Source organism: Erinaceus europaeus, chromosome 2 (assembly GCF_950295315.1).
Source record: "Erinaceus europaeus chromosome 2, mEriEur2.1, whole genome shotgun sequence".
Classification (NCBI taxonomy): Eukaryota; Metazoa; Chordata; class Mammalia; order Eulipotyphla; family Erinaceidae; genus Erinaceus; species Erinaceus europaeus.
The window spans coordinates 64,410,872-64,435,248 of record NC_080163.1 but is presented as its reverse complement, the minus strand read 5'-3'; the positions used below and the strand labels follow the sequence as shown (position 1 = coordinate 64,435,248).

General features: G+C 36.2%; 1 protein-coding gene across 7 annotated transcripts in view; it reads right to left on the bottom strand.

Moving 5' to 3' along the window:
• Positions 1-24,377, bottom strand: part of LOC103107907 (disintegrin and metalloproteinase domain-containing protein 2-like) — a 152,928-nt gene that overhangs the window by 118,588 nt on the left and 9,963 nt on the right. For all 7 annotated transcript variants that reach the window (XM_060182170.1, XM_060182162.1, XM_060182153.1 and 4 more), the window contains 8 exons: positions 20,229-20,307; positions 11,961-12,037; positions 11,381-11,549; positions 9,194-9,250; positions 5,469-5,540; positions 4,367-4,533; positions 2,262-2,343; positions 226-362 (listed from right to left, as the gene is read on the bottom strand). In XM_060182170.1, the coding sequence (XP_060038153.1) occupies positions 226-362; positions 2,262-2,343; positions 4,367-4,533; positions 5,469-5,540; positions 9,194-9,250; positions 11,381-11,549; positions 11,961-12,037; positions 20,229-20,307 (840 nt within the window). The remainder of the gene's footprint in view (positions 1-225; positions 363-2,261; positions 2,344-4,366; positions 4,534-5,468; positions 5,541-9,193; positions 9,251-11,380; positions 11,550-11,960; positions 12,038-20,228; positions 20,308-24,377) is intronic.

Sequence of the window (24,377 nt, the reverse complement as noted above, 5' to 3'; positions counted from 1 at the left end):
TGAGCACACATGTTACAATGCACAAGGACCCAGGTTTGAGCTCCCAGTCCCCACCTGCAGGGGGAAAGCTTTGCAAGTGGTGAAGCAGGGCTGCAGGTTTCTCTCTGTCTCTCTCCCTCTCTATCTACCCCTAACCTATGATTTCTGACTCTCTCTATCCAATAAATAAAGATAATAAAAAATTTAACAACAACAACAAAAAACTGTAATAGGAAAGCAGCTTACATTGCATCTGGGTTCATTATGCAAACAGTTCCGGAGCACTGGCATTTATCAACATCATCATAAGCGATTCCCATACTAAGACTCAGTAACTGAGCCATAATAACAGCAAGTGATTCCAGACTTATGGTCTTGGGGTGCTGAGGAAAAGAACATACATACATGCACATAAATTTTAGGAAATAAGCCATGTTCCTGGAAAATAACGCAGTTATCAAAAATATTCACATGGGAAATTAAAGAGGTATCTCTTCTGCTTATGAAAAGAAATACAATTTAGGATGGCCTAATGTTTTACATGTTTCATTTATCAATATAAGAAGAAAGTGAAAGGTACAATCTTGAATTTAATGGTGAATGAACTTGTTTTTAGTTTCTTTATTTAAAAAAAAGTATCAGTTTGTCTGTCCTCCCCGTGTGTCCCCACTCTCATTGAAATGACTTCTCTTTTAAAAATATAGTTGATATCATGAAAAAAAAAGCAGGGCATTCCTTTATTTGATGTCAGTAATTGAATTCAGGGCTACATATATGCAGGGAAAGTACTTGGTTCATGAGGAGTTTCTTCTAGTTGGAGCCTTCTGAGATTTTGAGTAGGACTATATTACCATTCCTATAATATAATTGTTTAAAATATTTATTTATTCCCTTTGTTGCCCTTGTTGTTTTATTTTTGTGGCTTTTATTGTTGTTGTCATTGGTTGTTGTTGTTGTTGGATAGGACAGAGAGAAATGGAGAGGGGAGAGGAAGACAGAGAGGAGGAGAGAAAGACAGCTGTAGACCTGCTTCACCACCTGTGAAGCGACTCCTTACCCTGGTTCTTGCGGTTTGCACCACGTGCCCTTAATTGGCTGTGCTACTAGCGTTTTCAGTATTGCTTAGAGCTGGGTAAATAACCAAATTCCAGATTCTTAAAGTAAATCACTTGCCCTACATACTAAATAAATTTCCAAAGTGCTACTTATAAAATTTAATGATAAAAATCTGTGTCTACACTTGAATACTTTTAAAAAAATTTTATAAGAGAGATGCAAAGAGAGAGACATACACACACAGAAAAACACCAGAGCACTGCTCAGCTATGACTCATGGTGGTGCAGGGGATTGAACCTGAGATTTAGGAGCATGAGAGTCTGTTTGTATAACCATTATGCTGTCTCCCCTGCCAACTTGAATACTTTTTATGACAATAAAAATACAAACTAAATTTTAAAAGTCAAATTCTATATGTCAGCATAACCATCTCTCTCTGAAATAGGGACAAAATGATATGATTGGATATGCCATGTTTTCTATTATGCTAATTAATTCATCTGATAGTGATTTTTTTCATCAAACTGTGCATTACCAAAGTTTTTTTTTTTAAAGGTAATTGATAAATTCAAAGCATTAATCTAGTTAACGTTTGTGTTAAATGGTAAAGAAAATGTACAAAATCTGAGAAAAGGTGGTAATGGACTTGGTAGGAGACACACATTTCTATCCTGGAGAACCCAGGTTTAAGCCTACAGCCCCCAGCTATAGGGGGGAAGTTTCACAAGTGGTGAAGCAGTGCTACAGGTGTTTCTCTCCTCACCCTCTATCAAGAAAATTGGAAAGAAAGAAAAGGCTACTGGGAAAATGGTGGAGCTACTATACACTCATGAAGACCAAACAACAAGGGGGCGGCGGGTTGAGGGAGTAGGAGGAGGAAGAAGAGAAAAGAACAGAAAAACATGAAAAATCTAAGTTTGAAATTAAGATCAAAGATTAAAACTCAAAGATTATAATAAAGTCATGAGCATTTATTTAACTAAATTAGATCACCTATTCTTAAAATGATATTGTTAACTAGCCACAGATAAACTGCAAACTTCCTCAGGTTTCATGAGGATAACTTGTAGTTCAACATTTCTGTAAATAGCAAGGACAAAGATTCCTAAAATTATTACTCTTACTTAAGATAACTTGAAATAATAAGGTAAGAAAATATTCAGCTATAAATAAATCCAGATAGTGTTCCACTAATACATCTTAGTGAAATTAAGCCAGACCATACCAGAGCAATACCTCCGCTATACTGTTCATCACACATCTTTCCTTGAAAGATTGCACCAACATATTCCGGTTTTTCTCTGTAACTTAAGTTTAAAAAATTGATTAGAATCACTTATATGTGTAAATTTAAGCGTACTTAATTTTCATAAGTTTTTTTAAGATTCATATACTAAATTCAAGAATATCTCTACGTAACAGAATAAAAGAAAACACAGGAAGTTATGTGTCCAGTATTTTTTTGTAAACAATAAAATAGACTTTAAAACAAAAGTGAAGTGCGAGCTAATAAATATTTGCAGACGATTCTGAAGATAATGTAGTTTTTTAAAGGTTGAAAAATCTTAAATTTTTAATGTAAAATATATTAAAATTGTGGAGTAGAATAATGTAATTGATAAGTGGGAAAAATTCCCATTATGAAGTGAAATCTCTCTTTATTCAGGTAGAATTTTTTTACCAGAGACATGCTAAATTTGACATATTTTTCTGAAAGAAAATGAGTTTTTCAGCTTCGATATCACTTCATTCAGAAAATCTTGATTGATAGCTGGAGTAGGGAAATTTTTTTCTGCCAAAGGCCATTTTGTTTTGGATACTTACACCATCATTCATAGGCCATACAAAGTTATTTAGTTAAAAATTAGAGGAGCCGGGTGATGACGCACTTGGTTGAGTGCATGCACTGTAGTGCACAAGGACCTGGGTTAGAGTCCCTGGTCCCCACCCTGCAGGGGGAAAGCTTTAAGAGTGGTAAAGCAGGACTGCAGGTGTCTCTTTGTCTCTCTCCCTCATGATCACCCCCTCCATCTTGATTTCTGGCTGCCTCTATCCAATAAATAAAAGATAATAATAAATAAATAACAAATATTTATAAAAAAAACTTAGAGTGATAGACATCTCCAGCACTGATTCACTTCTCATGAAGCTTCCGCACCAGAGGTGGGGGGTGGGGTTTGAACCTGAGTCCTTGTGCATGGCAATGTGTACTCTCAACTAGATGTGCCACCACTCAGCCCCTAAAGTCATATTTTAACTGAATCAAATGTGAATTTTTAAATTTTTTTAAAATTATTTTTATTTGCTTATTGGATAGAGATAGTCCCAAATTGAGAGGACAGGGGAGATAGAGAGGGAGAGAGATAGAGAGACACCTGCAGCCCTACTTCACCACTTGTGAAGCTTTCCCCATGCAGGTGGGGGTCAGGGGCTAGAACTCAGGTGCTTGCACATTATAACATGTGTGCTTAGCTGGGTGTGCCACCATCTGGCCTCTTAAATGTGAATTTTAGAGATACTAACTTATGAAAAAGTGCTTTAATTCCATTAATAAGATTGGTTTTTATTTTATTTTACTGTAGTTCCTTTGATAGAACAGGCAAAAATTGAGAGGAAGGAGAGGTAGAGAGATACCTCCAGCATTGCTTCATCACTCATGAAGCTTTCCCACTAAAGATGGGGATCACAGGCTTGAAGTTGGACCCTAGTGCATGGTAATAGGTGCACTTAACTAGGTGCACAACCACATGCCTCCTCATTTGTTTTTGTTCATGGAAATAAATCATATAAAGAAGCTGAGCTACTTTGTTTATAAAATACAGATATAATAATAAAATAAGGATATTTTATGATATGCTATATACTACAAAGCATAATGCAAACTTGAGTTAGTTTTTATTACAAACCATAAATACAATAATTTATCAACAATTCTGTTGTAAACTTGCACTGTTGAAAATAGTATTTTTTTTCCAAAATAAAGCAGATTTATTGAGCTGAATATTGTCAGATGTCTCTTTTTTTTTTTAACTTTTTATTTATAAAAGTAAACATTGACAAAACTATAGGATAAGAGGGGTAGAACTCCACACAATTCCCACCACCAGAACTCTGTATCCTATCCTCTCCCCTGATAGCTTTCCTATTCTTTAACCCACTTGGAGTATGGACCCAGGGAGGGTCATTATGGGGTGGAGAAGGTGGAAGGTTTTCTTACATAAGAAAAGAAAATGTTACTAGATATTTTGACTATTCCTGGGAATGGTCAGAAAATAGGCCATATTGGGATATTTCTTTCTATAATCTATCGTTATGACAAAATAAGCTTACACAAGCAAAAAAGCCACATCATGGGGTCGTAAAACAAGATAGGATTTTTTCCATCTTAAAAATCTGTGTAGTAACTCATTAGCATCTCCAGTTACTGGAATTTTATTTTCATCAGTCCAAAGTTCCAATGAAGACAGAATTACTGTAATATTGAATGAAGTAAAAATCTAAAATAGAAAACATGAATAAAAATGTGGTCAAACATAATTACTTAAATATATGTGGTAATTTAACTGTGAATATAAAAATATGTAGCATTGAGATTTGTGACACAATTGAATAGTAAATCTGGATTTTTGGATTTCACAAAATGTTAGTAATTATACAAGTTGATCAACAGTGGATATATTACTCATTGATAACAATTTGTAAGTTACTAATAATGAACATTTTGATATGTTTATACCTAAGTAAGCCCAAGTGAAGTTTATCTAAATTATTCCATCAATAAATTAAATATATAAAAATAGTATTGCTAAGTGTCAGCAAGATGGTAATAGAGTTTCCTCTTTCAGTCCAAATAGAAATAGCTAAGAATTAGCCAGATAGACAGGGCATCGAAAGAATTCTACTGCATGGTCTGAGGCTAAGATTCTCACTACACTTCACAAACCAATACTGACAGAAGTAAAGGGGACTCTGAGGGGACTCGTATATGTACATCTGAATTCCTTGAGTTTTTAAAAAATGTATACAATTAGTTTCATTTACATTATAAAAGGGACAATATCAAAGTCAATATTTGAACTGAAAAATTAACTTGGATCAAAATAAAAATTGAGGGGCCAAAATATAACTCCTCCAGTAGTGCATGACCCTGGATTTGAACCCCATCACCACATTGGATGTACCATGGAGGGCACTCAGGGATTTCCATGGATGATGACTATCTTTAGTAAGGTGAGTAAAGAGATGAAAGACAACTACTGAATGATCTCACTCACACGTAGAATACAGTTTGGTGCCTTGCATCAAAGTATTCTTGTTTCTTGAGTTCCACCTATGAATGAGCTCACCCATTGTTCACCCTCCTCCAGGCAGTATCATAATAAATCACAGAAAATATAACTAAATATACGTGTGCTAAAAAGCGATTACTTACAGCATTGGTTAATCCAATCAGCTGGAAAACTTTTTGTGTCACAATAGCTACATCAGAGCCCATCTGTTCATACTGAAACGTAAGTTGTTTTAGATCTAAATATACATAATTTAATGATAGCTGTTCTTTTAAATATTCAATATGACATAAGAAACAGTTAAATTGAAAGTTTATGAGTAGTTAAACATTGTTAAATACTATAGAAATATTTGTATTTGGGGGCCAGGTGGTGCTGCACTAGGGTAAAATATCTACATTACCATGCTTGAAGATCTGGGTTTGAGCCCTAGCTCTATACATCTGCAGGCAGGGGAGTTGTGGTGGGGGAGGGAGATTCACAAGTGTTATCTGAGACACTGCATGTGTCTCCTGTCTCTCACCCTCTTTTCTTCCAATCCCTCTCAGTTTCTCTCTGTTCTACCAACAATACAGGGAAAATAAAGTGGCAAAAATGGCCACTGAGAGTGATAGATTTGATATGCAGGCACAGAATCCAAGAAATAACACTGGTGATGAGAGAGAGAGAGAGAGAGAGAAAGAGATAAGAGAATTGTATTAAGTATGAAAAATTTAAACCATGAAATGAAAAACTATAGTACAAACTCTCAAAAAGGAAAAGAGGGTAACATTATCCAACTCATTTTATAAAAAATTACTTCTCTGATAACAAAAGACACAAGAAAATTAGACATATTTCTGATGAATATAATTTCAAAAATTCTGAAAGATATTAGCAACCTAATTTCCACAACATATTAAGAGAGTCAGATATCATCATCAAGTGGGACTTATTACAGGCATATACAGATGGCTCAACACCTGGTTAAGTGCTCACATTGCAGTGTATGAGGACACATGATCCCCACCTGCAGAGGCAAAGCTTCATGAGTGGTGAAGCAAGGCTGCAAGTGTCTCTCTGCCTCTCTTCTTTACCCTTCCTCCCCTCTCAATTTCTCCCTGTCTATCCAAGAATAAATACATAAAATTTTAAATAAAAGAAATAATACATCCTGATTCAGAAAAAAATTGACAAGGGTAAATATTCATTTATGATTTATAAATACTTTTAACAAAATGGATATAGGATGACTATATCTTGATTTAGTAAAATCCATATATTAAAAATCAAGAGTTGACATCATATACAGTGGTGCTAAAGTGGTATTTTTCATTTAAGATTAATAGAAAGTGCAGGAGAAAGAACATAAGGATTATGCAGAGAGAATCCTGTGCCTAAGGCTCCAAAGTCCCACTTTCAGTCCCCCATTCCACAATATGTCTGACTAGCACAGTGTTCTGGTTAAGAAAATATATTAATAAAAGACAAGGTCTCTGTACCAGCCAGTTTTATTCAACCAAAAGCTATAATCTTTACTTAAGGAATACTAAGAGTTATAATGATATGGGAATGTACAGACTTGGGGAAAAAAAAGTAAAACTATAAGTATTTGCAGATGGCTAGATAATATACATAAAATTCCAGTATCTAGCACATAAAATGATAGACACTCAAGTGACCACAGGAGGTAGCACAGTGATTAGAGCATCAAACTTGCAAGAATGAGGTCCCTGGTTTTATTTCTTATCTCCCAAATACAAAAAGGGACACTCTGGTTCTCTCATAAATAAAATATCACATCTACTGGGATTAGCTGATAACATTCTTAAAGTAGTCTTTATAAAAAAAAGAAAGAACAAGAAGTTTAAAATATCCTTCAACTCTGTGAGAACAGTCACATAATATGAAATTTAAAGCAGAAAACAAAGATCAACCAGAATCAATAAATGTACAATCAATAATGAAAATATCACCTTGAAAAAGATAGCAAGGTTTGGGGTATTTTTTTCTCTCCCTTGTCCTAGTCCTTCTTTAGCATGGCATGGGTGAGTCTGGAGAAGACAACAATCTAATTCCCAGATACCTCTCTCAAAGAAGAGGAACCTTAGAAAAGTCTTATTTATAATGTTCTAATATGTCTGAAGATTTTATGAAAAAAAAAGTTTCACAACTCCTTAACTCAGATTTCAGGTAATATTCATTGTTTTAGAAAATGACAGAGGAATGACAGATCTGCAGATGTGTAGAGCAAAAGATTTCAGGCGGAGAACTATCCAGCCCTGAGGAGAATGGGGCTGACACTCTTCTGGAAACTGAGATATTCAAAGCAGCCAGGGCTGGCAAAATAGCTCATTTGGATCTTGCACTGCTTTACCACGTGAGTGACTCAAGTTTGAGCCTGGTTCCCACTACATTGAAGGAAACTTTGGTGCTGTGGTCTCTTCCATTTACTCTTGCCTCTCTGCTAATTTATGCAGTTAAGAAAACCATACATAGGCCCAGGCAAGACATATAAAACTTGAGAAAGTCCTGAATTTTCACGTCTTTCAGTTTGCAGACTGAAAGCAGACCCAGCAATACCATGAATGGCCTGATATAGTGTCAACCTTTAAAATATACAACTCCACTCCCCACCCCCCAAATACTGCAGTTTCTAGAAAGATCACATCTTAATCTGTTTGGTTTCCAATAAAGACAACATAGACTGGGTGCTTAACCAACAAACATATATTTCTAACAGTTCTGGAGGCTGCTAAGTCTATAATCACAAAGTAAATAGATTTGGTGTCTCATGAGAATCCTCTTGATAGATGGACATAGTTTTTATTGTGTTTACATATAACAAGTTGGTGAGGGAACTCTCTGAGTTCTATAGTATAAGAGTACTACCTCATTTATGAGTCTTCATAAAGTAGACCAGTAAATGAAATGTTGGACTTGTAAGGTCCTAAATTCTTCCTTCCTTCCTTCCTCTCTCTCTCTTTTTCTCTCTCTCTCTCTTTCTTCCCTTCTGTTGCTTCTCATTCTTGCAAGTTTGTGAAGTGACTCCCCTGTAGGTGGGGAGCCAGGGGCTTGAACCCAGATCCTTACAGCACTCCTTGCACTTTGCACCATCTGCACTTAACCTGCTGTGCTACCGACAGACTCCAAAAGGTCCTAAATTCTATTCCTGACATTGTATGTAGCACAGTGATGCCCTGATTTGCTCTCACCTTTTTATTGTTTCAATATGTAAACAATGTCTAAAAAATGAAATGAATAAAATGAAGTGACTACATACTATTTATTTCAGTTAAATGACATTTGTTAAAGGTAAAAATAGTAAAAAGATCATTGGTCATTAAGAATTAGGGGAATGGGAAAGATGAATAAAACTGGAGGGTTATGTAAAGGTATTAATTATTTTAATTTAGCTATATAAAATAATACACATAAATGTTTTATTTCTAAATGCCTAAATCTGCTAGTAATGCATTAAAATGGCCAGAAAACAGGCTTAGCAAGTGCAAGACTGTTTTTTCATGTGGGAGACCCAGAGTTACATCCCTGCACAACATGATATAGACTAAGACATAAGAGAAAGTGGTTACTCTGGTTTTTTGTTTGTCTTTCTCTCCGTCTGTTTGTCCATCCATGCTTCCTTCCTTCCCTCCCTCCCTATGTCTGCCTGTTTGTCTATTCATCTATCCATCTATTAGAATGTAAACTTAACCCAGGAGCAGTGAAATCACCAAGTGAAAGTACCTATCTATGCAGAACCAAGAGATAAATCCAAAACAGAGACTCATTGTAAATCACAATTTATTTTCTTGTTTCAATGCATTTCAATTGTTTAAAGCCCTCAACAATGCTGATAAAAATTGAAAAAAAGTCAGAATATACTTACCAACTTTTTTTCAACTACAATATGCATTTCTATATATTGAGAGAGTGGTCTAAATGTCTGAAAAACATTGTAAATTTTATGTCAAAATTGCAGAATAATTGTAAAGCAGACCTTAAAAGTATCAAAAGATCACCTTGGCTCCTATTTCACACCTATCAAATCAAACTTAATTTACTTAGAAATTAGATTTCCTTTACAGTCTATCCTACATTTTCTCACTGGTATCAGAGCATTATTATTACTACCTTCTCTGAAGAAATCCTTGTTAAAAAGCTGTATATTTCGCTTAGCTTAATAATCTTATTATACATTAAAATGCAGTATAGTTTAATCTAAGACTCTGAATAGTAAGAATATATTATCCGAAGAATGAAGTTGAACCTTGTGTGAAGACCCTGAGGGGCAAAGAAATAGAAAGGACAGTACTATTTAAAATGAACTACAGTGGGGGTCGGGCGGTGGCGCAGTGGGTTAAGCACATGCATATGGCGCAAAGCGCAAGGACCGGCATAAGGTTCCCGGTTCCAGCCCCTGGCCCCCCACCTGCAGGGGAGTCGCTTCACAGGCGGTGAAGCGGGTCTGCAGGTGTCTATCTTTCTCTCCCCCTCTGTCTTCCCCTCTCCATTTCTCTCTGTCCTATCCAATAACTAACAACATCAACAACGACAATAATAATAACCACAACGAGGCAACAACAAAAGGGGGAAAAATGGCTTCCAGGAGCAGTGGATTCATGGTGCAGGCACCGAGTCAAGCAATAAGCCTGGAGGAAAAAAAAATGGACTACAGTTATTCTTAACATGTGGGCTCTGGGTGCAATGACTTTTACCATCATGATAAAAGCTGACACAAATGTTAATACTTCTCGGTGTTTGAACTCTGATTTATTTATATGAGCTAGACTTTGGGAGAAAGAAGAGAAAAAACAAAAATAAGTTATAGTTATTGGAACTGATAAAATAGATTATCTGCTGTCCTCATTTTTTAAAATGGCAACTGAGAAAAAAAATGTCACTGAGGACTTGCATGACAGGTTTCAGAATCAGTTTTATAGAGTATAGAGCACAAAATATTTATTACCAATATATTATATCATCTACAAACGATGGAAAATCGAAACAGAGGAAAAATAAGTGTCAGAGACAGAGGAAGCATTTGTAGTGCTTATTCTAGAACCTGAAATGATTTTTTTATTGATATTTAACCGCTTGACTGTTCAACAAAACCTCATTTTAGTTAAACTATTTTACATATAAAAAGCATCAAAGAGGAAAGAACAAATCTGGAATTTAGTAGAGATTGTGATTATCATAGCTGTCATATTTTGTTGTTATTTAAAAAAATGAAACTATGCCATTGGTTGCTTCTGATCTACTTGGTCTAGGCTTTTGAGAGAGTCCGCATATCAAATACACAGCCTATATTAAAAAGACTCAGTCTGTGTTTTAAAAACTTTGAGACATACAATTAATTTTCCCCCTCTCATATTAATTAACTAGTGATTTATATGACTACACTTTACTAGGACTGTACATAAACACCATTCCCACCACCAAAAGACTGTGACCCATCCCTCCCACCCACTCCCACCCCCCACTGGCCCAGGAAGCTGCATGTCTACCCACAGGGTTTTTACTTTGGTGCCCTACTTTCAATTTAGTCAGATCCTGCTTTTAGTTTCCCTTTCAGATCTTCTTACTCAACTTCTGTTGATGAGTGGGATCATCCCATACTCATCTTTATCTTTCTGACTTAGCTCACTTAACATAATTCCTTCTAGCTCTGTCCAAGTTGTAGAAAATTGCATGGTTAATTTTAAAGCTTACAATACAAGTTTGGTGCTATCTATTATATTCTGCTCCTATTTCTATCACTTATCTATTATTATCTATAATCACTTATTTATAATACTTATTTTTATTCCATTATCAAAACTTGATTGATAATATTCATAAAGCAATTTAAGGGAAGTAGATGAATAAAATACTTAAGACACCCAATAGCCACTGTACTATTAATAATAGTATAATGAGAACATAAGTGATTACTATTATAACACCTGTTATAATAATTACTATGAAAAGAACTCAGCATTATTAATTTAACAGTTATCATTTAAAAGTTTAAAAGTTATCATTTAAAAATTGTATAGAAATACACAAATGGTTTACTCAACTAAGCACCTACCTGTATACTTTGTATTTTATAAGAAAAATCTCTCGACTCAACATCTTCTTCAGAATATAGTGAAATACCAGCATTCTTATGCTTTACTTTATAAATTACATGTTCAAAACCAATTGAAGGTTCCAATGGTTCAATTCCATAAGTAACATTTTCAAACTGCAGTAAGCCCCTACAAGTTAAAAAAAAAAATACATGAATAAAGCACTTTGTGTGAATAAACTGTCAGATTTTTAACAGTATGGTTGTTTTTTTTTTTTTTTTCAGTTTGACTCTTAAGGTTGCATGTGGTAACACTGGTAACATAGAGAAAAGATTTACTGAATATCCACAAACTTACTACCACATGGCACAGAATAATGCTATACTATTCACCTAGTAATTAATATCCCATAGAGTACAAATGTATCAGATTTAACATAAAGATAGGAGCATTACAAGAATCTCCTTATTGTAATAGCCAACAGATTTCTGAAATCAACATCTTCAACTTAGAACCCTTGAACATTCTTTAAAATTTGTTCAGATTTTTTCCCAAAAGAATATTCTAATTTTATAAGCGGACAAAATTAGATGTCCCAACCTGAGTCCAGTGCACGTGCTAATGATGACCATAGAATTTGGATAACCTTCAATATACCCTCGGTAGTAGCAAAAATCCTGAAGAATAAAAAAAATATATGTGTATCTCTATTAGAATAGTTCATGTTATGCATGTACAAACTATTGTATTTACTGTTGAATGTAAAACATTAATTTCCCAATAATAAAAAAATTCAAAAAAAGAATAGTTCATGTTATAGATATTATCTTCGAATTCTGAAGCATATATGCTTACTAGTTTGTCTGTGTAAAATAGCAATTACTTCTTAAATGGGTTTATAAGACTGAATATCTGATACCAGGGATCCCAGCCGATTTAAGAGTTCCTACTTTTGGGGCCAGGCAGCAGTGCGCACATTAATTGCAAAGGTTACCATGCATAAAGACCTGGATTGAAACCCCTGTTCTCAGGCTGCAGGAGGGAAGTTTCAGGAGTGGTAAAGCATGGCTGCAGGTGTCTTCCTTCTCTCTCCCCATCTCTCCCTCCTCTCTCAAATTCCCTCTTTCCTGTCAATAAATAGACAGATCAAAGGGGGGGGGGAACTCCTACATAGAATCAAGGAAAGTACAGGAGCTAAGAGAAAAGGAAGAATCTAGTTCTACTGAAGTTAAACAAATGTCCTTCTCATTGCCATAGAAAGTCAACTTTGAAATCACTGCTTCTGCATACAGGAAAATGTGCTTTATTGCACAATCTGAGAACAGAGTTTATTAACGCAGATCAGATCTCCTTTAAGAAGTTTCTGATTCTATACTGGTGGAGCAGTGGATGTGGTGGGGAGTGAGAAAGCTAGGAGATGGACTTCCTGCAGTGTTCAACCTTCCTGCCACTAGGACCACAGCTCTTCCTAGAATAAAAGCCACTAGTTTGTTTCAACTACTCTTCATTAGAATAAAGGTAGACTATTTGTTAAAGGGTATTACACACACACACCCCAATTGATAAGGGGGTTCTTACCTCTGTTAGTATGGAAATTATTATTAGAGGTCATTGTTTGATTCATTGAAAGCAAAATGTTATTGTATTAAGTTAGACAGTCAAGAGTAGTCATGAAAAGGATATCTATGATGTCTGCTTCCCTTCCTCCAGTTCTTCCTCCTTTCCTTGCCTTCCAGCTCTGCTACTTTGTCTCCACCCTTTGTCTGCAAAATTTTTTATGTCACAGTATCCAAGAGAATATCCTAGGTTCCTATTTTGGTATCTTGGGATTCTCCTATTTTACTTTGCATTCTCTAGTGTTCTTTTTCACTCTAGCTATTCAATAAATGACACAAAAGAAAGTGGTTTTCTCTTCTGGGGCTGGGCTGTCTTGTACTTGGTTAAGTGCCCATATGACTATATGCAAGGACCCAGGGATTCAGAACCATGCTCCCCACATGCAGGAGGGAAGCATCATGAGTGATGAAGCAGGTCTGCAGCTCTCTTCATTTCTATCTCCCCTCCCTTCTCATTGTTTCTCTGTAGTAACAAGTATAATAGAAATAAAAAAAAAACAGAAATAAAGAAAAAAAATCTCTGCCAGGAGTAGTGGATTTGTAATGCTGGCACTGAACCCCAGTAGTAAAAAAAAAAAAACTTCTGAAAGGGCATCATTATTATCACACCTTGCCAATCTTTAGAAGCACTGTATACAGTTGGCCAAAGGATTTACTGGCAAATATGCATACATATACACATATTATTGTGCATATATATACACACATATATATTTATACATGCATACATACATATTTGTATATATATACATATACACATGCATATATGCTTTTATATACATGTATATGTAAATATATTTCAATATATTTCTGATTTGGGAGAACTACTGCAGTTTATACAGGAGGGGGAGTGTGACACAAAATTCTGGTAGTGGGAATGGTGGGAATTATACTCAATAATCTTAAAATATGTAAATCACTAATAAAAAACAAACAAAAAAAACCTAGTAGCCTAAAAAGTATTACCATCAGGAAAAGGTTGTAAACTTGATATTTGAACTGTCCTATTATATACCAACTACTGAAGCAAAACACACTTCATCTATCCCTGGACATCTCCTTCTCCCATTTCAAATCCATTTTTTTTAATGCTAAACAGCTACTCTGGATTCTCAGTTATTCAAGCAGGTTTCTTTCTGCCATGAGTCTTCCATTCTCATATTGTGTGATCCACAATAAGGTCATAATCATTTGTTTATCACTTATTAAAACTATAATTTTAATAATTTTTCTGAGGAAATGTTCATCTTGGTTCCCTTTTTAATTAGGTAAAGAATCCTAGGTATAGAGCCCTCAGTGTATTGGCTCAGAGAACCAAATTTTTCTTTAAAGTTTCAGGAAGATTAAATGCATTTTTACATTATATTCACTTAAAAATTAAGTACTACAATCTCAGTCTTTATGATCAAGGATGAAAAATAATGAGACACTTATTTTTACTTAATTCTTCTGACTTAATATTGCAAAGTGGAGATAAAAAATAAATTCAAGAAAACACTTCTCAAAAATTATTTTTTAAAATTTATTCCCTTTTGTTGCTCTTGTTGTTCTATTGTTGTAGTTATTATTGTTGTTGATGTCATCATTGTTGCATAGTACAGAGAGAAATGGAGAGAGGAGGGGAAGACAGAGAGGGGGAGAAAGATAAGACCCCTGTGAAGGGACTCCGCGGCAGCTGGGGAGCCAGGACTCGGGATCCTTCTGCCTGTCCTTGCGCTTTGTGCCACGTGCGCTTAACCCACTGCGCTACCTCCCGATTCCCACTCAAAATTACTTGAGAGCAATAGCAAAGTAACTTGCATGGGATTCACCATCTCACAGATAACAGATGTGAATTCCAGAAAAATCATTTAAACCCCAGCTATCAAAACAGGCAAGTGGGTGGGGCTGGATTGTAGTGCACCATATTGAGTGCACACATTACCAAGAGCAAGGACCCAGATTCAAATTCTTGTTCCCTATCTGCTGGGAGGATGCTTCATGAGTGGTGAAGCAGGCCTACAGGTGTCTATCTTTCTCTCCTCTCTCTTTCCCTCCCCTCTTAATTTCTCTCTGTCCTATCCAATAAAATAGAAAAAAAAAAAAAAAAGAAAGAAATAGCCACCAGGAATGGTGAATTTGTAGTGCTGGTACCAATCCCCAGCAATAGCCCTGGTGGCAATTAAAAACACAAACAAACCACTGTACAAACAAAAACAGGCAAATGAGTGTAGGAGCTATGGGGAGCAACTGGCAACAGAAGAAAACTACACTGACTAGGACTTTCATTTAAATTGATTTTTCTCCTGAGGGCCTGGGCAGACCACCTCGTGCTAGCAATTGGCTATTTTCCAATAGAAACCCAATCTTATTGGCCATGATTTGAAAAAAAAAAAAAAGAAAGAAAACAAAATCACTGGCTGTGGTGAAACCCCAGCTATAGGTCTCCACAGCCAGCCCTACCTTACTAGAGAAATACAGAGACAGGCTGGGGTCATGGACACACTAACCAACATCCATGCCCAACAAAGAAACATCTACAGAACAGAACTCTCCTGCACCCTCCCCACAAAAAAAAAGAATTTGGTCCACATTCCCAGAGAGAGTTAATGGTAAGAGAAGATGATTAGAGTGCTCTGAATCCCAATTCCACCATGACCTGGAACATGTGTGATTAGGAATCTTTGTTTTTATACCATCACTAACAGGGAAGAGAATCCAGGAAACACTAGAGGAAGTCAGGTGGTATTCCTTTTAATTGAGAGGCAAGAGGAAAATGAATGGACACTCAGAAGTAGTAATAGATATAGATGTGGCCTAGAAATGAAGTGAAAACAGGAACATAGAAAAAAAATCATATATATATATGAGAGAACTATAGCAGCTTTAGCTTGAAGGCTGGGGGAAACGTGAAGTTATATCTCTCTTATCATTTTATAAATGACTATTGAATTACCAATAACAAATTAATAGTTGGATTCACATGCATAGGATCCTGAGGTTTATGTCCTGCATTGCATAAGCCAGAAGTGCAGCTTTGTGCAATATTTCTCCTCCAGACAGCAGAAAAGTATATGGAGTAAAACATCACAGTAGAGACAAATTATGGAATAGGTGCCAAGAAGTGGTATTTCCCATTAAAGCACAACCAGAGATAAACCACAAATCACAGAATAACTCTCTAGATCAGTGAGGTCTACCTTACAGATACATACACCTGTATATCAGAAATTTGATGATTAAGGAGTGTAAAATTAGGAGAAGAGGAACCAAGCAAGGGATTCATGGCGTAGTTCCTATCCAGCAGTACTGTAAGCAGACCTTACCCTCCTCGGGGAGGGCAGAGGATTGAAAACATTATAGCCCAAACCCCAATATCAGTTAATTTTAAGATGGGTGCCAAAGACTGTGCTGCTGATAGAAACTTAGCTCTGGGGCAAAAACAAAAATAAGAACTGACTGCTTTATTTTATAGTGGTGTAACTGGGCCAGCTGAGATACCTCACCTCCTTTCCTTTCAAGAACCGAGTAGGTCAGATACTTATATGAAGCAATGAACTTTAACAGAGACTTTTAACACAGACTTGAGTCAAGAGTAGCCTTAAGATGGAGGGCCAGTATGGAGCTCTTCATATTTTTACCCTCCACATTCCCACCAGCAGCACTGATTGACTATGGTTTCCAGTCTCCTCCACAAGAAAAAGAAAGAATTCCAGCACTAAGACATATGCATCACCTATAGGAAAAACAAAAGACTAACACAATCTAAGCAGAAAAAATTGGGAAGCAAGTTTTCTAATAACAAAAATGGAATTCCTGAACAGTTCCAGAAAAGTAACAAGAATTAGGGAAAGAGGATGTTATAAGAGAATTCAAAAGAGCCATCCCAATTAACTTGACCAAGTTAAAGAATCTTAATTTGACACAGAATAGCATGTCCAAGAGATAAGAGAGAGAGAGAGAGAGAGAGAGAGAGAGAGAAAGGAAAAGAAAGAGCTTTAAGGAGACAAATTATATTTCACGGAAGGGATTTGTAAACATTCAAACCACAGATGTTGGCTTTGATCAAGTATGCAAAATAGATTTACTCTAATATAGTTAACATAATAAAAAGATTAAGTCTCAGAAGAAAATATCAGAACATGATAAAATGACAGAACTGTAATAGGAACGGAGAAAAAAATTTAAAAAAATGAACAAAAGTGGAATAAATATCAGATTTCATTATAATTAGAGAAAATGAGTAAAGAAATATGGACCCAATTAAATGAAATGTAGTATCTGAGAAGTCTTCAGATTTATGGAAAGAAGAAACCAGAGATATTCATCAAATTGAGAGAACATATGAACTTCTGAATGAAAAATATCGAACCAGGCCAAAGAGACCAGGCTTTTTTCTTTTTTCTTCTCTAACTTTGTTTTATTTGATAGAACAGAGAGAAATTGAGTTGGGGGGAACAGAAATAGAGGGAGAAACAGAGAATCTGGGGCTGGGAGGTGGTGCACATGGTTTAAGTAAACATGTTATAGAGTTCAAGAACCCAGGTTCCAGTCCCTGCTCCCTACCCATAAAGAAGATACTCCATGATTGGTGAAGTACGTCTGCAGGTAACTCTCTCTCTCTCCCTCTCTCTCTGTCTTTGTCTCCATCCCCCCCTTCCTCTCAATTCCTAACCTATCTAATTAAAAAAAAAAATAGAAAAAAGAAAAAAATGGCCTCCAGGAGTTGTGGTGAAAAGCAACAGCAATAACCATGGTGGAGAGAAAGAGAGAGAGAGACACAGAGAGAGAGAGAGAGAGAGACATGCAGCACTGTTTCACCACTTGTGAAGCTTTTTCCCTGCAAGTAGGGAAGGAGAAGTTGAACTCGGGTCCTTGAGTAGCACGACCCAGCCATGATAGAACACACTTTTAACCTGAGAAAACAGAAGTTACATATTCAATTTCTGGCACCACTATAAGCCAGAGCTGAGCAGTGCAACAGTTAACAATAAATGTTAGAACCAGAAAATCCAGAAATAAAAAAGTTCCTGGGCAAAGGGTTAGATAGCATAATGGTTATGCAAAGAGGCTCTCATGCTTGAGGCTCCAAAGTCCCAGGTTCAGTCCTCAGTACCACCATAAGCCAGAGCTGAGCAGTGCTCTGGTTAAAAAAAAAAAAAAGTTCCTAAATATTTAATACAAAACATATTATTAATAAGAAAAAGAATATTGAAGTTTGCTAGAAAGTACCTTCCATAGCCGTGTCTGTCAGACTTACATGAGACTTCTCACCAGAAATACTACAGAGAGTAGAAAGATAGATTCATATTTCTATACAAGTGAAATCATCAGTCAGTAAACAAAGGATGAGAAAAAAAACACACATAAAAATAAGAGTTTACAGAAAAAAGAAGAAAAGAAAAAGAATATTCCCCAAATCTCCTCCCCCTGCCCCCCCCCCAAAAAAAACATAGAGGTAATACAGGTAATACTCTCCTGAGCTTTTATCAGAGATGCATTTGGAAAATCCACTGGAAAACAAAACAAAAGCAAAAGCAAGAATAAACAAGCAGGACTAGGTCTGGGGAGATAGCACAATGTTTATGTTATTTTCATGCCTGAGATAGCAAAGATCCCAGGATCAATCCTTAGGGCTACTGTAAACCAGAACTGAACAGTGCTCTGGTAAAACTAAATAAATGAATAGTTCATTTGTTTGTTAAAAAATACAAATGAATTGCATGAAGCTAAAAACTTTTTCACACAATGAACCTACCACATAGAAACAGAAACAAAAAAGCAAACAAACAAACAAAAAAATAGAAGAAACTCTAAAATGGGAGGATATATTGATGTCAGACTTCTAAAAAGAGATTTACATGGACAATATGGAAATGCAGCCCTATAAAAATAGGTGATAGACACTTCTTAGAGAAAACAGTACACAAATTATTTTTCCCTTTTCTATCTCTTGCACTGATTTTATTTTTTATATATTGTTCAACGTTTTATTCACCTCTTTAAAATGTGTCTCTTTGGACAGTTGTGTGTAATGTTCTATAAATACTTATTGATTTGAGCAAATGGGTTACTAATTTTGCTCAACTCAATTTACTTGCTGAGTTTCCTTCCATTCATAAATCAGTTAGAGAGTAATAACTAAATATAATCAATAATAATAATTTATTTCTATCAGTTTGCATCTCATGTAACTTGAAATATGTTTTTTCAACTCATTTGAACTGTTATATTATCTTTTTAAAAAATATTTATTTATTTATTCCCTTTTTGTTGCCCTTGTTGTTTTATTGTTGTAGTTATTATTGTTGTTGTCGTTGTTGGATAGGACAGAGAGAAATGGAGAGAGGAGGGGAAGACAGAGAGGAGGAGAGAAAGACAGACACCTGTAGACCTGCTTCACTGCCTGTGAAGCGACTCCCCTGCAGGTGGGGAGCCGGGGTTCGAACCGGGATCCTTATGCCGGTCCTTGTGCTTTGCGCCACCTGCGCTTAACCCGCTGCGCTACAGCCCGACTTCCTATATTATCTTTTAAATAATGAAAAATATCTTTGTCTTAGATCACAATTACCTGAACAGTTGTATTTGTAAGTTAAAGATACTGAAAACAAATTCTATCTGTTTAGATGGTTTATGTGTTCTTTTATGTAAAAGTGTTAATTTGCTAAGTTTGGGTGGCTTTTAGGCATGAAAATCATCTTAATTTCAGGAAAATAAATGTACTCAATTTAATAAACTTCCTTGAAATTTCCTGTGTTGGATATAAGCATGAAGTTTTGAGTAGCATGATTTCTCTACATGATACCATACATTCACTACACATGTAAACAAACTTCACATTCAATTTATAAGCAAATCACTGTAGCACTATAACTATAACTTATCTCTTCACGGTTGCCTTCTGACAGTTACTGAGTTAAGTGTGACGGAATATTTTAAGACTCAGGGGTGGGTTGTTGTGGCCTTGGTTATTGTCTTTTTGTCTTTCCCATCCAGTCTCACTTCTCATTCCCTCAAGTGTATACATGTTACACACATACACATATATTTATACATACATTTATATTCACTGTTTGATAGCATACATCCTCTCTGTTTGCATAGATGATTCCATAGATGAATCACACATCTTTGTTGCACAAAATTTGAAGAAACTCAGCACATCTAGTATATCTTGCTTAAAACTACATTACAAAAAATGCTTTCATTTCAAACTTAACTGAGTATTCCTAGAGATGCATGCTAAGAGGCATAAGAGACAGCAGTATCATACCTGAAGTTGCTGTTCATGAGGTTTCATACTTCTTGAGCCATTATAACTATAAACTTTAAAGTTGTGAGGTAAAAAGTTTCTGTAAAATAAAGATAAGAAATACTAAGTAGAAAATCTGTTCCATCAACATTATAATGAAGAAAATATTTATTTTTAAAATGTATTCATTCATTTATTTATTTGCTTCCGGGGTTAATGCTGGGGCTCGGTGCTTGCAATACCAATCCACTGCTCCTGGTGGACATTTTTTCCCTTCGTTGTTATTGTTGCTGCTGTTTATGGACAAGACAGAGGGAAATTGAGAGAGTAGGGGATGACAGAGAGGGAGAAAGACAGATACTTGAAGACTTGATTCACAGCTAGTGAAGGGACCTCACTACAGGTGGGGAGCTGGGGACTCCAACATGGGTCATTACACTTTTTTTTTTTATTGGGGAATTAATGTTTTACATTCGACAGTAAATAACAATATTTTGTACATGCATAACATTTCCCAGTTTTCCATATAACAATATAACCCCGACTAGGTCCTCAGTCATCCTTCTTGGACCTAAATTCTCTCCTCGCTCCCCCAACCCACACCAGAGTCTTTTACTTTGGTGCAATACGCCAGTTCCAGTTCAGGTTCTACTTGTGTTTTCTCTTCTGATCTTGTTTTTCAATTTCTGCCTGAGAGTGAGGTCATCCCATATTCATCCTTCTGTTTCTGACTTATTTAACTTAACATGAATTTTTCAAGGTCCATCCAAGCTTGGCTGAAAACGGTAAGGTCACCATTTTTTATAGCTGAGTAGTATTCCACTGTATATATATACCACAGCTTTCTCAGCCACTCATCTGTTGTTGGACACCTGGGTTTTGGCTTTACAAATTGTGCTGCTAAGAACATAGGTATACACAAATCTTTTTGGATGGATGTGTTGGGTTCCTTAGGATATATCTCCAGGAGAGAAATTGCAGGATCATAGGGTAGGTCCATTTCTAGCCTTCTGAGAGTTCTCCAGACTCTTCTCCACAGAGGTTGGACCAATATACATTCCCACCCGCAGTGCAGGAGAGTTCCTTTGACCCCGCAACCTCTCCAGCATTTGCTGCTGCTACCTTTTCTGATGTACGACATTCTCACAGGAGTGAAGTGGTATCTCATTGTTGTCTTGATTTGCATTTCTCTGACAGTGACTTGGAGCATTTTTTCATGTGTTTCTCGGCCTTTTGGATCTCTTCTGTGGTGAATATTCTGTCCATGTCCTCCCCCCATTTTTGGATGAGGTTATTTGTTGTCTTGTTGAGGTTTGCAAGCTCTTTATATATTTTGGTTATTAGCCTCTTGTCTGATGTATGGCATGTAGATTTTCTCCCATTCTGTGTGGGGGTCTCTTGGTTTGGGTAGTGGTTTCTTTTGCTGTGCAGAAACTTTTTAATTTGATGTAGCTCCATAGGTTTATGCTTGCTTTAGTCTTCTTTGTAATTGGATTTGTTTCATTGAAGATGTCTTTAAAATTTATGCAGAAAAGAGTTCTGTCAATATTTTCTTCTAAGTATATGATGGTTTCTGGTCTAACATCCAAGTCTGCTGGGAAGTCTAAGAACAAGACATTTTCACCATCATATAGGACTGGAATGAAAATCTTGAACATTTTGGGTTCATGAATTGTACAGATTCTGTCCCTAAAAATCAATCTAAGTAATCCTAGAGTTTATTCCAGAAAGAGTGAATAGAAGTAAATATTTGATAATGAACATAAGAAAACATTTTTCTTTATTAAAGACATAGTGTCAAAACTCAAGTCCTATCTGAAGTCATCAATAGGATTACATATGCCCGCAGTACTAGAACTCTAGTCAGATCTGTGATATACATAAACTTGAAAAACACTTAGGGAACTTACATTTATTCATGGCTACTATTGAATTGCAGTACCTTCACAGTACAAATCCACAACTTACAGATTTTTCTGCTCATGCATACACACTTGTGAGAAATATGAGACTAAGGGGTAATGCTAATAGGATGAGGCTGGGAAAGCTCAGAGGAAAGATTAGTTCAGGTGGAGAAGGCTGAACATGTACCTTCCAGATCACATACCTGCAGTCTCTAGTGAGGCTTGCACATATGTTAAGAATTAGTATCTCAGGAGTTGGACGGTAGCACAGTGGGTTAAGAGCACATGGCGCGAAGCACAAGGACCAGCATAAGTATCCTGATTCGAGCCCCTGGCTACCCACCTGCAGGGGAGTCGCTTCACAAGCGGTGAAGCAGGTCTGTAAGTGTCTTTCTTTCTCTCCCCCTCTCTGCCTTCCCCTCCTCTCTCCATTTCTCTCTGTCCTACCCAACAATGATGACAACAGCAATCATAACTACAACAATAAAAAACAAGGGCAACAAAAGGGAAAATAAATAATAAATAAATAAATATAAAAAATGATTGTCTTTAAAAAAGAAAGAATTAGTTTATCTTTAGTAATGCTATTTTGGTGGCATAAAAAACTTTCCAGACAAGCAAAAGTTGAAGGAATCAAGTATCACCAAATCACCTCTGTAAGAATTTCTTAAAAAGCTCCTATAAATGATAACATCAGCTAATAAATGCCATATATCAGAAAGCTTAGGGAAAATTTATGATAGTGGCATTGAAATATGTTATATAATATCAATAAATTTGAATGATCTGAATTCATCCATTAAAAGGCACAGAGTAGGAAGATGGATGAGAAAATACAACCCAACTAAATGTTACCTAGAAGAATCCCACTGAACTTAACAGGACAAACACAGACTCAAAATGAAAGGATGGAAAACTATCATACATGCTAGTGGACCACAGAAGAGGGCAGAAACAGCTATTCTCATACCTGGCACATTTGACTTTAAAATAGATGGTAATAAAAGAAAGGGTTGGCTATTACATAATGCTCAGAGGATCAGAGAAGCTAGAGGACTTAACAATTCTTAACAGAGGATATGAACAGAACATTCACTACAGAGGAGATCCAAAAGGCTAACACACACATGAAAAACTGCTCCAGGTCACTGATTGTCAGAGAAATGCAAATAAAGACAACATTGAGATACCACCTCACCCCTGTGAGAACAGCATACATAAAAAAGGACAGCAGCAACAAATACTGGAGAGACTGTGGGGAGAGGGACCCTTCTGCACTGCTGGTGGGAATGCAAATTGGTCCAGCCTCTAGGAAGACCAGACTGGAGAACTCTCACAAGGCTAGATGTGGACCTTCCATATGACCCAGTAATTCCTCTCCTGGGGATATACTCCAAGGACTCCATAACACCCAACCAAAAAGATATGTGTACACCTATGTTCATAGCAGCTCAATTTGCAATAGTTAAAACCTGGAAGCAACCCAGGTGCCCAAAAACAGATGAGTGGCCGAGAAAGCTGTAGTATATATATACAGTGGAATACTATGCAGCTATTAAGAACAATCAAACCATCTTCTCTGACCCATTTTGGATGGAGCTAGAAAGAATTATATTAAGTGAGCTAAGTCAGAAAGATAAAGATGTGTATGCGATGATCCCACTCATAAACACAAGTTGAGAAAGAAGAACAGAAAGGGAAACTTAAAGCAGGGTTTGACTAAATATGGAGTAGGGCACCAAAGTAAAACCCTGGAATGAGGGTGGATATTTAGCTTCTTGGAGTGGTGGGGTGGGGTGGGGGTGAGTGGGATGAGACACAGTCTTTTGGTGGTAGGAATGGTGTTTATGTACACTCCTATTAATTTATAGTCATATAAATCACTAATATGAGAGGGGAAAATTGATTGTATGTCTCAAAATTTTGAAAGCACAGACTGAGTCTTTTTAATACATAGACTGAGTCTTTGATATGCTGACTCTCTCATAATCCTAGACCAGGGAGAACAGAAGCAACCGGTGGCACAGCTACATACAAATAATATCAAAGGACATAAATTACAGTGATGTTGTATATTATACAGTAAATCCTAACAAAGGGATTTTTCAAAGTTAACCCAATTGCCAAACAATGTGATTATACCAATAACTTATCTATTTTCTTCTTTACCCTAAGATGGCAGGAACCTCACATTTCCTTTATAGAGCCTATATTTCCTCCAGTCCTGGAACTTCTAGGGTGGAGTTCACTTTCCTGCATGCTTCTC